General features: G+C 42.9%; 1 protein-coding gene across 2 annotated transcripts; it reads left to right on the top strand.

Moving 5' to 3' along the window:
- The first annotated feature begins 276 nt into the window (after positions 1 to 276).
- Positions 277 to 9877, top strand: TTPAL (alpha tocopherol transfer protein like). Of its 2 annotated transcripts, XM_034786665.1 has the most exons (5): positions 284 to 631; positions 2568 to 3021; positions 3775 to 3968; positions 6360 to 6470; positions 7413 to 9877. In XM_034786665.1, exons 2-5 carry the CDS (start codon positions 2583 to 2585, stop codon positions 7686 to 7688), a joined length of 1020 nt encoding a protein of 339 aa, XP_034642556.1. In that variant the 5' UTR covers positions 284 to 631; positions 2568 to 2582; the 3' UTR covers positions 7689 to 9877. The 2 variants fall into 2 exon arrangements, with proteins under 2 accessions (XP_034642557.1, XP_034642556.1); XM_034786666.1 differs by lacking the exon at positions 6360 to 6470 and having other exon boundaries at positions 277 to 631.
- Positions 9878 to 13125: the final 3248 nt, after the last annotated feature.

Genomic DNA, 13125 nt, shown 5'->3' on the forward strand with positions numbered 1-13125 from the left:
GGCTGGGGATTGTGGTCTCTGACGGGTGTTGCACTGTGATATGCACACCCTGCTCTGGGAGGGCCTGGAGCTGCTTCCCCAGCCCTAGGAGGGTGAAAGGAAGCAGGTACCAAGGTGTGGAGTGCACAAGGACACCTGGAAGGTACCACACTGTGTGTGTGTGGGGGGGGGGCATCCTCCCCTCCCCCCAGAAGGTATCACAACATGTGGGGTGGCGAGACATGGCACATCTTGACCTCCGCCCGGTACACCGGTGGGGGACAGCTTCACCCTCCAGAAGATATACCAGTGTATGGGGGGTGACAGCCTCACCCCCCCTCCGAAAGTACCACAGCGTGTTGGGGGCCCATCCGGCCACCCCCAGAAGGCACTATAACACGGGGGGGGCACATCCTCACCCGCTGGAAGATACCACAACGGCTGGGGGGGTAACCACAATCCGTGCGGGGGGGCACGTCCTCACCCCCCACGGAAGGTACCGCGGAGCGGGGGAATTAATAAGCAAGTGTTCAGCACGTGAGCTCTCCCATCGCCTTTGCGTGACTTCCGGCGGGCCGTGGGCGGTGTGTTTCCGGGGTCACGGTGGCTAATCCCCCCGGAACGGTTCCTTTTGCTCGGAGCCGGCGCTCCGGTAATTTGCATGGGGAAAGCACGGCCCCGGCCCCGGCCCCGGCCCGGGGGATGGGATGGGGCGTGGCGTGGCGGCGTGAGGCGCGAGACAGTGGGGGAGGGGTAACCTCTCTTGCCGTGGGACCGAGCGCGTGGGGGGGGTCTCCCCCCCGGAGTGGAGCGCGCGGGGCGGGGGTTGGGGGCTCGGTGGTCTGTCAGTGCGGTGGGTGGGGGGGTCTGTGACATTGAGACAGGACCTGGGAGGCTGCCGGTCTTGCCCCTGTCGCAGTGGCCGGAGCCTGGCCCGTGTGTCTGCTGTGCCCGACTGATCAGGATCCCCTGCCCGGTGGCAGCTGCTGACTCCTAGGGAAATCGGCCCCCGCCCAATCCCACATGGGCTCCAGCTGTGGTGCCTGAGGCGCTGACAGCCCCGGCTGGGAACAGATGGGGGTGATGCTTGGCCCTTGCTGCTGCTATCCAGACTACTACCTAGCGTCCCTGGGGTGTGACGAGAGGAGACACGTCCCAGGAAATAACCCAAATGCCCATCCTGCTCCCTTGCACCAAGTCCCTAGGGTCTGCTATAGATAATGAAAAGATCAATTTATGCAATTATAGTATCAGGGATTTGATCCTGTGCAATGTTTATAGAGATGATCCCTACTCAACACTCTAGAGGAAGGCCCAGCCATCCCCTCAGAAGGTCTCTGTGCAGGTGAATGTGAATCACAGTAGCCACACATGTAATCCTATTTTTTTCCTAGTGCCAGCCCCAAATCAAGCTCCAAGAAATAACTCAAATATAGTATTTCAGCCTTTATTCTCTTCCCCTCTCCCCACCGCTTATCCACTCACCATATGTCCCTAATCCCTGTTTGCCAGAAACTGGGAATGGGCGACAGGGGATGGATCACTTGATGATTACCTGTTCTGTTCATTCCCTCTAGGGTGACCAGATGTCTTGATTTTATAGGGACAGTCCCGATTTTGGGGCCCTTTTCTTATATAGGCTCCTATTACCCTTCACCCTGGTCCCGATTTTTCACATTTGCTGTCTGGTCACCCTAATTCCCTGTGGGGCACCTGGCATTGGCCATTGTCAGAAGACAGGATAGTGGGCGATGGACCTTTGGTCTGACCCAGTGTTTATGCAATAAAAACAACAAAGAGTCTGGTGGCACCTTAAAGACTAACTATGCAATAAAAGACATTTACAGTTTGGAGGTATCTGCTGTTTAATCTACTATATATTTGAGGAACTGTTGCAATAAGAATTTGTTTCTGTATTACTACACTTCTCCAACTGTGCACTGCAGTACTTTCCAGTATAATTAAAACATGTATTTCTAGAACACTACACATCTGATTGGCCAAATGACATAAATGTCATAAATGCTAATTGGCAGTTACACACAACTTTGTAGGGGAACTCAATGAAAACTTCTTGCTGCAAGCTGATACTCAGAAGAATTTCTTAGGACAGTGATTGTGACTTGACCAATGCTTTATGCAGAGACTTAGAAAATTTCAGTCAGCTGTAGTGATACACCAACAGATCTGTAAGAGACCTAAAAATCCCAATCAGGACAATTTATATCTAATTAAAAACTGAAAGTAAATGAAATGCTAATACAAACTTATTTCTCTTTGATTTACTGTTTGCAGTTTATTGGTGGCACAGCTCCATAACTGTCATCATCAACTGATTTATGTGCAAAAGCTTCTTCTAATATTATTTTATACTGTTTTGAGGGATAAAATAATGACATGGGCTGGTAATCTGATTCTAGGACAGGGAGACAGGAACTCCTGAATGCTAATTCTGGCTCTAATACCAATTCCCATTGTCCCTTAGCCTCATTGTGCCATAATTTTCCCACCTATTTATTAGAGATAATACATACTATGTAAATACTGATAGTATGGGGATTATTTGTTGTGTGTGTTGTTTTGGACAGACTTCCTGCTAACTAATGTCAGGAGACAGTGATTGTACCCGAACAAGCCCATCCGTGGGGTCTCCATCGGATAATGAGTTCCTGCCAGATCGGCCAAGGTATGTGTGCTCACTGTCTCCTGACCTTATTGCCAAGGCTCGTGAAGAGCTGCAGGAGAAACCTGAATGGAGGCTTCGTGATGTGCAAGCCCTCCGAGACATGGTGTGTAAGGATTACCCTACTCTGGGCACGTGTCTGGACGATGCTTTCTTGCTAAGGTTCCTTAGAGCCAGGAAATTTGATTATGACCGAGCGCTTCAGCTTCTGGTGAACTATCACAGCTGCAGGAGGAGCTGGCCTGAGGTCTTCAATAACTTGAAACCATCTGCAATTAAGGCTGTCCTAGCATCTGGCTTTGTCACTGTTCTGCCTCACTTGGACACTGAGGGACGCCACGTTGTCTGCATTCGTCCAGGTATTGTAATGCCTGAATACCCTGATTGGAACAAGATTCTTTGTGTGTTTGAGGTATCTCTGACTGTGCCAAAGTCTGTTTCTTGCTCCCTTGGGGACATTGGTGACTCTTACAGATTACATGGCATTGCTTCCTTTTGAAATCTGAAAAGTTACTTGTGAAAGGATTAATGTCTGTTGTTTCCCAATTTAGATCACTTTTTTTCCTGTTTTAACAATAGCTGCAGTTGAGTAAAACCAAAAATACAAAGTGGGTTAATGTGGTTGCCTGATGATTTGAGAAAAATATGAATGTGCAGTCAGCCTGAGATAGCAATAGGTCTGCTGTCTTCTAGATGCAACTAGATGCAAGTTTATAATAAGCCTCTTCGACAATAAGCTAGGGGTTCAAGGTGGGGCAAATCTGCTTTCAGTGCTGCCAGGTTTGCTGTAAACTGTTTTCATACTTTGCTTTCCCATTTACCTGCTTTCTTTCTGAGATGAAATGATTTCTCTTCTAGTAATCTGTGCTGGGGAAAGTAGGGGTTTCTTAAGACCAGGGCCTTTGCTCCTTGAAGTAAATATGGCATCTTGCTTGAGAAATGTTGCTGTGATCTAGGACAGTGGGTATTAAAGAATAACTTAGGAGTTCTGGAAAATAGATACTTTATTGGCATCTCTCTCTCTCTCTATATATATATAGATAGATAGATAGATAGATATGAGTCATTTTATATTTACTTTCCAAATAACCATACATGTTTTGTAACCTTAGACAGATGGACACCAAGTAATTATCCAATTACTGAGAACATTCGTGCCATATACTTAACGTTAGAAAAACTCATTCAGTCTGAAGAGACCCAAGTGAATGGAATTGTAATCCTTGCAGACTACAAAGGAGTCAGCTTATCTAAGGCATCTCATTTTGGTCCTTTTGTAGCCAAAAAAGTGATTGGAATTCTTCAGGTAAGACCTGACTTGTGCACTGTAAACTACTTCTTCTATGTCTAGAGTTCTGCTCATGCTAACAAAAATATTCATATGTTGGCTTTTACCTGAATGCTCTTAAAATGTGTTTCTGCCTTCTGCCAGCTCTTAACTGGTTGATGTTGGCTGCTAGTGGGTCTGACTTTATATTCCCAGCCTCCCAAGACTACTGCTACTTTGGGAACTTGAAGTTTGAGTTGTTGAGCCCGCTTGCCATCTGGTAGGGGGAGGATACATGAAGTAAGACTAGGGAGAAGAGACCCCCTTGCTGTTGAGTGTTGATAATCTGCTCTGCTGTACAAATGGTTTTTGCTAAAGAGCTTCCAATCTAGATGGGACATAGAACCATTCACACACTGAGCCTTGGGTGGTTGCGCAAATTTCAAGTGATGCTGCAGGAATTTGGCAGAGTTGGCTTTTGAAAGGCTTCCCTGAAAGGTGTGTTTTGAGGAAGGATTTCAAAGAGAAAAGACATTGAGAAGAGAGAGGCTGCTCCAAGCCTAAGGGGGCAGCATAGAAGGAAGTGCAGAGCAGACACTGGTTACCTTGTCTGAGTGGCAGGAGAGGATGTATTTGTAGCGTTTTCTATAGTCTAGAGGGGAGGGGAGCGTAGTAATGTACTGTGGACAAGCTCCTATTGAATGACTTTTTCTTCTTCCCATGAGCTTTAGTCTAGTCTGAGCTGTGCATGCTTTTTTGCTGGGTCTCTGCAGGGAGAATTGGGAGAGTTCCATGGAGACAAGAATAGACACTTAATTGCACACTGGCTAATACTTCTCACTGTGCTTACAGAAGTTCCACAATCTGAACATGATTGTTTTGCAAAGTTCTGTCTGAATCCACAATTAACCTACACAAGTAAAATGGGTGATAAATTTCAATTGATAAATACAGATATAATAAAATAATTACACAGAAGTTTGGGTGAGGGACTAATACTTATTTAACTTGCCATTGAAAACCTCAGTTGAAATATGGTGTAAGTTGCATGTGAGATGCGTGCACTAGTTCTTATCCTATAGCAGATGTTGTTTGGCACACTTGAAAGCCTGTGGTGAGGGGAGAAGACCCCAGGGAGTTTTTGCTAGCTAGATTTGGGGTAACTTGGCTGACGCGTGCAGAGAAGCTTGCCCAGACGCTGACCACACTATCTTGCTTTTGCAAGAGTTATCAGTCACTCACTGCCAAGAGCCCCCAACTTCATTAAATATTTTACAGAGGGAAAACATTTGTGCAGTGCAAGTGTCCAGTCTTCAGTCCAAGCAATGAATGCGTTCTCTGTACAACCAGAGTTGGTTAGTGGAAGAGGGGGAAGCGTCAGTAACTCAATGATGAGACCATAGTCCTTAAAAATACCTTTTCCTGATAGTGATTCTTCCTACTGAAAGTCTCCCAGGGGAAGCACCATGACTAACCTTATTTTTTAATTTCAACTTATACTGAAGAGCCCTGTGTTCCCTTGGCAGCTGATACAGCATTCTAACCTCCCTCTCCTCCATGTGCTGATGTGGTGTCCACCAGTGCAGGGTCCCTTTATCTTTTGCAATCAATTTGACCAACCGGTCAGATTTCCAGTTGAATAATAGCAATAGGTTTTCTCCTTCTGTGCAAATACGTGAACGTTTTCCCGAATAACATGAGCTCTGATCCTTAATCATTTAAAATGCTTTGTTTAAAACATGGGTTTCTCTCTGGCCAGTCAGTGCCTTTGATTCCCCAGTAGTCTGGGGAATCTGACCCTCAGAATCCAGGGTCATTCATTTTGCTGCCTTTCAAATACTGGGGAATCCTGATCAGGGCAGAGGTTGCTAACTGATCCTTCCAGTGAAGTAATGTGCTATAATTCTTATATTGGGGCTGCTCCTGCCTTAATTAAAAACATTATATTTTTTTCAAAAGAAGGCTGGGGCGAAGGTAGAGACACAGTAAATGAAACGTGCTATTGGAAGTACATCTCCTGATCCAAAAGTGCTGTCTGGCTCTATGTGAGTGCCAGACCCTCTTGTTTTTGTCTGATTCTTGCACCCATATACTCTCCCTCACTGCATCAATTTATACACCTCTACCCCAATATAACACGACCCGATATAACACGAATTTGGATATAACATGGTAAAGCAGCGCTCCGGGGGGGGCGAGGCTGCGCACTCCAGTGGATCAAAGCAAGTTCGATATAACACGGTTTCACCTATAACGCGGTAAGATTTTTTGGCTCCCGAGGACAGCATTATATCGGGGTAGAGGTGTATTTGAATTGCAAATAGAATCTTGGGAGCAGTTGGGTTGTGTTGGCAGTCAGTGTCAGGAAAGTTAAATAGAAAAAGCTGTCCAGTGTTTCTAAACTGCTGTAAAAATCTCCTCCTCCCCCAGGATGGTTTTCCCATTAGAATCAAAGCTGTCAATATTATAAATGAGCCTCGCATATTCAAAGGAATTTTTGCCATCATCAAGCCTTTTCTGAAGGAAAAGATAGCAAACCGGGTAAGTGATTGTGCCTTTTAATATTGGACCTAATGACAAGCTCTTTGCTGGACATGAAATGTAAAGAATATTGAAACAGATAATAGTTGGGAATGGCAGTGTTCTTTACTCGATGTGACTATATCATCCTTTGCTTCCTGGCTTTTGTCTGGCTCTGTCATAACTTCATCGCTTTGAATGTGCTGAGGGTTAGGGAGACTGGTCAGTAGGATTTCTCAGAAGAATGACAGAAGTGGTTGACTTTCTTTGATAAATACAACTTGGCATTTTATCTGGTTAAATGCACATTTTTAGGACCTATATTATGTACTCAGTATAGTAACTTTCCTCTGGAGTTGGGATTATTGGGCCAACAGCATCCTATGCATTAATGTTATGTTTGTTAGAGGAAGTCTTCTGAGTTGTCATTTCTCTCCAATTTATTCTTCCCCTTCCTTTCTCAAAGGTCCTGTGTTGTTGTAACTTTCTCAACAGCTAAACAGGTTGGATGCCGTTCCCCCTGCAGTTGGTTGATTCTTCTCTTTCACATGCAGAAGAGGATGCCTCTCTCCACAAGGCAGAGTGCTGCCTTCTCTGCACTCCCAGCCCTTGTGAATGAGTTTAGACTCAAACTGAGCTGGAAACCTGGTTATTGTGATTAAGATTTCGTAGGTGGATCGCCTATAAGGCGAGATTTTCAAAAAGGTATCGAACTGGCTTCTACGCTTGCATGCACAGTGTTGTGCACTGTCCTTTGCAAAAAGAAAATGATGTTGCTTGCAATTGTGCATGCAGAGCCAGTGGCCTCATCTTGAAATGTGCCCCTTTAAATAATTCTAAGAGCAAAATAGACTCTCCCTACTTGTCATGTGCTGGTCTCGCTGCAGTTTTAAAATGTTTAATTACAAGCTGAAAAAGTATGTGATACATTTTATTAAAGTATTTTGGGATTTTCTTCCTCAGTTCTTTCTTCATGGCTCTGATTTGAATTCTCTTCATCAAAACCTTCCACAAAGGATCCTTCCTGAAGAATATGGTGGCACGTCAGGAAAACTGGACATCGCTGCCTGGAATGAGTTGCTGCTCGCCTCAGAAGAGGATTTTCTGCATGACTTCTCTCAGCTGGTTCTCCCAGGTGACAGCTCACCATCTGAAGCTCTAGTGAGTGGGGATGCTGAGGAGAAGCAGAGTGAAGAGCCTCTGCGAGGCATGAAACCTCAACTCTACTACTGTTATTAACAAAGCCGTTAAAAGAAGCTTCCTTGCCCAGTCAGTCTAGATGCCCTCTCCTGTTCTGAAAGGAATAAGAACAAAGTGGGGTTATGAACTCTTCTTTACTCCTAAACTTCCAGTTCGTGAGTAGACTGCTGAGGCACTGTGGAACCAAAGCAAGTTAAAGTGGGTGAGATGGGGGCAAGGCAGAGTTCTCTTTGGAATCTAGGCAGGACACTATTCCCAAGCCACCTCAAGTGTTAAGAGTTGTTAATCCCAGCGTGAAAGATGCCATCTAGCAAATTCCTCTTAATAGTAGTGAGAGAAAAAATATCTCATTAGAGTGAATCTCATAAGAATGTCTCTCAGGGTAAAAGTGGCAGAAAAGACTTGCTAGTTTGGCAATCATCAGAAAATAGCATCATCACTGCACCCTACAAAGTGAAGCTCTGTCAGTGGAGATTGTCAGACATGTCCAATTCACAGTCCTGGACCTAATACCTGGTCCTGTCTGTGTACTAGCAAGTTCCAGGAGTATCAGAATGTGTACTGGAGCTTCTCTCTGATATTTTGCACACTCTGCATGTGTGGAATTCCTACAGATTTGCCCTTTGGATTTGAAAGGAGAAAGTTACCATAATTTTGTAAACATTGTGACTAGTTATTTCAAAGCATAGTGTAATCATACACAAATTCCACTTCCAGAAGATTGAGCCTTTCAGATCATGTATTGCATAGCTTTTTTCCAATAAGATGCAACTTTGAATATTGACAACACTATAGACAACCTGAGGAGGAGTGAGGTCATTCACTCATATTCAGCATGGCTCAGATATAATCAGTTGCTCTTTCCTTCAGCTGGTCGCTTTGATGCCCTGCCTTACTTTTCAACTTCCCTAAGTAACTTAAATAGAACTTATGTGGGAAGATTTTGTAGCAGGTAGCATCTATAGAAGGCAATATTAAGTATGAGAAAACACTTTAGTTCTTGAGCTACATTACTTTGGATAGAATTTTTGAATCGGAGTCTTCGTAAACCAAATGCAGACGGATATTTTTAAGAATGTTCAGATTTGTTGTATTGCAGTTGTTCTCTGTTCATGTCTGTCCTGGTTTAAGTAACCGTTGCTATTTGTCATCCCCTTCTCTTTGGATGGCAGCTTCTTTTGTAAAGTTTAAACTTTGGTCAGTTCTGTAGGGCTTAAGCTTAGGTTGTGTTCCAGTGCTTTAGATCCTTAGTTCTAATGTCAAATGAGGTTAAGATGTCCTGCATCTGTGTAGGCTATTCCCCAAGTTCATTCTGTGTCATGGTATTGAACTTTAAATGAACTCTGAGCACATTATCTTTGCACATGTCATGCACTATATAAATAGTGCAAAGGTGAAACCTCATTACAGCCAGGAAAGCACACCCCGTTATTTAAAAGGGTATGTCAGTGGACAAGAACACTGATTATAATCAAACACCTCATCTTTATAGCACTTTTAAAATGGCTGGAATTTCTTTTGGGGGGTTTGGGGGGAGAGAGGTTGGGAGGGTAAATCTTTTTACTGAGTGCCAAGTGGGAAACAGGGACCGGTTATCTTACTGTAAATATGAAATGTATGGTCTCAAGGAGTTGAACCATCCTTTTTCTGAGTGCCAAACTGTGCTTGTTTGAATGTCTAGATTACACCATAGCATGACTTTGTTGCCAAAAAGAGTTTGGGAAGGACTAGATTAGGGAAATCACAGCTCCTTGGCTTGGTAAAATGCTAGCTCTTTTATTCAAGCAATAGAAGAGTGGGATTGGGTTTTGAAAGGAATAAAGTCTAAAGCTTTTTCCAATTAGCAGTTCATAGCTCCAATGAGGACAAGAAGTTCATATCCTGTCACTTGAACAGAAAGACTTTAACAGACCACTCCTACTGTTGTGTAGGATGCTGGAGAGCTGGCAAGAATCTATTGAGAGAGAATATAGCTTTCTTCTTTCCTTCCCCTTTTTAGGTATGAAGGATAGTAGGAGAGACTCTCCTGCCTCTAACATCAATGCATGACAGCCCCTGCCCCTTTCTATACTAGACTTAATTTTCATGGGGGAAAGTATTTTAGGTGAGAAATATCATTCCTGTCATTAACAATCTATCAGCCCCCAACTTTTGGGCAGGCCTGGCAGAAATGCAGTGCTGGCTAGTGTCTCTTCATTTGAGCAAAACTTTCCTCTCAGATCTACTGTGCAGTGCTTAGCCTTCATGTTGCTTGCCTTTACTGTGGAGATAAATCCAGCTCTTCTTCCACCTGGCAAAATAATCAAAATGTGGCATAGCTTTGCTTAAAACCATAATTGTCAACCTAACTAAATTAACTGCCAAAAATGTGTTGGGGTGTCTTGGATGGTTTGAGTGCATGCTGACTACTCATTTCCCTCTGTCCACCACCAAAATTAAAAAAAAAAACCTCCAGGATACAGCATCTGTCTTTGAATTGGGTGCATGGCAGGCTTTATTCTTCCTCTTTCATTGTTGGGTGGTTTCCCCTCTCAGGCTACATCTACACTGCATTTCTCCCTAGCACTAGTATAAAAGCAGCATAGCTGATGAAGTACTTCTTAGGTGAGTAGAGGAAGGACATGCCTAAAGCCGGTGCAGATGTATCCTACTTGCCCACATGGTGCCTCCCTGCTCATTGCTATTTTTAGCAGCATAGTGTCCTGCTGCTAGTCTTTCCCTGAAGCAGTGAAAGGCTTTGGCACTGAGGAGCTACCAGAGCCTTTCCTTCGCATGTGTAGCTACACACCAGTGTGGATGCAGTCTGCTTTTCACTGTGGCATGTAGCTACCTCTGCCCTGCATGCCACCAGGGTGCAGTGTAGACATAGCCTAAGTGGAACTGCTCTCAACCAGTTTGGTAACTACTGAAGAGAGAAAGCTCCATGTTAGAAAACTTAGCTTCCTGCTTAAAGGATTTGTGGGTAGGAAGTCTCCAGCAACCAGGGCAACACCTGATTTTTTTCAATGCTTTTGCACTGTGGCCTGCCTTAAACTATAACCAAACTAGAATTCATGTGTAGCCTCCAACCAAGGTCTTCCTTGGAAGACAAATTGAGTTTGTTGTACTTTATCCTTAAACAAAATAGCTTTGCTCATCTTACTTGTAGATAGAGACTTAAGTTTTCCTCTCAGCAGAAGTTTTGTTTTGGAGTTGTTAAAGACTCTTTGGAACCTAGCTTTTAAATTCATTATCGCTCTGTCATCAGTAATACAGCATAAGTAGACAAAGCCAGTATATTATCCATTACTGTCCGCTATAACTTTTCCTAATTCCCTCATGGGGCCGATGCTTTGCTTGTCTTCCTAGAGAAAGTGTAGACTCTCACAAGATGAACTGCAGCTTAACAGCTGGAAGCTGTTAATATTTTGGTACCTAAAGCACTATTTAAAAAAAAAAAAACTTTGTAGAAAAGTTGAGCTGTCAAGCCCTTTAATGACGGTCAGCCCTTTTGGCTCAGGCTGATTGATAGCATTATAAAACTAAATGGGTAGCATATTTGACAACAGGCCCACAGTTCTAGTTACTCCTTATCTTTAAAGTAGGAGGGAAGGAAGAGCAATGGAGTTAATTCAAAAAAATCCCTTCAGTATTAGAATTAACATAATCTGGCTGTTTCAACCAAACTTTTCTAAAAATCGGTTCCATGGGAAGCTAGCTGAGTGAGGACAATGTCAGAAGTAACAATTCTGGCTAGGCAGTAACTGAGGAAGGTGCTCAAACTGCCTTGGGCAACCTTGACTGTCTCACACGAAGTAGGACAAAAGTTAATTGCATACTGTAAATAAAATACTTGAATTTATACTGGGGCAAATAGGTGTTATATATACACACAGAGCTCTTTTTTCAGGGAATGAGGGTGTTTTGGCACAAGTTCCATAATATACATGATTGTTCAAATGATTATTTTGCTTTTTGGTTTAAGTGGCCCTAAAGTTGTTGGGTTTAATATACATCTTATTTTGATAAAATGTTTATTTTTATATTGCATTTTATAAAATGGAGTGGTCAAAGTATGTACTTTTATTATGCATGACTGGGTATTAAATAAGTCTACCATAACAGAATCTAGTTCATTTTAAGTGTACATGTACAATACCCTTTTCCAAGTTTGATTCAGTGACATCTAACCTCTCCTAAAAGATGCAACTTAAAGCTTATTTCCCTCTGGTGAATCAGACTTCTTTTCCCCCCCAGGAGGCTGATAGCAAAGTGGTCTTGCATTTGTATTTAAGTTGTACTAAACTGAGTGTGAGCTGCTACACACCTACTCAGGCAAATTGGAAATCTTGATTGTTAGATATACAGACACGAGGACAATGCTTCAAGCAAGATGTGTACTAGGATGGTTGAAGTTTGATTATTCAAACAAAAAGTACTATCAACTTGAATGCTAAAGTTGAGTTAGTTAGCTCAACTGAAATGCCATTTGGCCATTCTAATTAAACAGGGTCTGGGAATCTTCATAGGTGAAAGTAAGATGTGACCTGAATCTGCTGAGATGCAAAAAGACATGTCTATTCCAAATAATTAACTAAGCATAGTTAAGTACCCTTAATAGGAGATAAAAATCCAACATTAATAGACAGCATTTAGTAACTGAAAAAAACTCAAGTAGGCTAGTGTGTACTGCATACCATGCACCATCCAGGATAGAATATGAAATGAACAGCTGTAGCCTAGTATCTACAACTACATTAAATAAAAAGGGAGTCCTAATAGCAGTCAGATAACCTTTTAATGTATTGATAATTGTACTTTAGTAGTGGATGTAGGATAGAAGATAATAGGTAGCCTTTGTCTTGTCTAGCTTTTCCATCCACTCTCCTTCCTTACCAGCCCACACAGTTGTGTGTAATGTCCTTTGTTATAGCACTTAACACCATGAGCAGGCCAAATTACAAGAAAAGTGGACATGCTGAGAAACTTAAAACATACTCTTAGGCCTGAATTGTCACTTTAATATTGTATGTGCACTAGGATGCAGTAAAAAGCTAAAAATAAGACATGAAATAACTAGTATTAGTGGTCTAATTGTAATAGGCTGCAGTAAAAAATAACCAAGTCTGCTTTGCTATGTGTTTTGTAAGTGTGCTCATCACAAACTCACCATCCAACATGTGCTTCAGCATCAGAGGATTGGATTGAGGGTGTAGTCACCATGTTTGATCAGAGCATAGATTAAGTCATGACACCACTTGAGCCATTAATTTCTAGGTACCACATATCCTACCACATGACTTGTAACTTCAGCAGCTGTATTAGCTGCCCTGTAATTCAAAATATCATGGGAGATTATGAACTCCCCAATCCCTGAACCTACCTGGAACAGAGTTTGAAAGATGCTTTGAACAGTTAATCTATATTTTAATCAAATGCATTTATCATGAAAATATTGATAATTTCATGGGTATTAACTCATTCAAGCTCAGACAAA

This window comes from Trachemys scripta, chromosome 12, assembly GCF_013100865.1.
Source record: "Trachemys scripta elegans isolate TJP31775 chromosome 12, CAS_Tse_1.0, whole genome shotgun sequence".
NCBI lineage: Eukaryota > Metazoa > Chordata > Testudines > Emydidae > Trachemys > Trachemys scripta.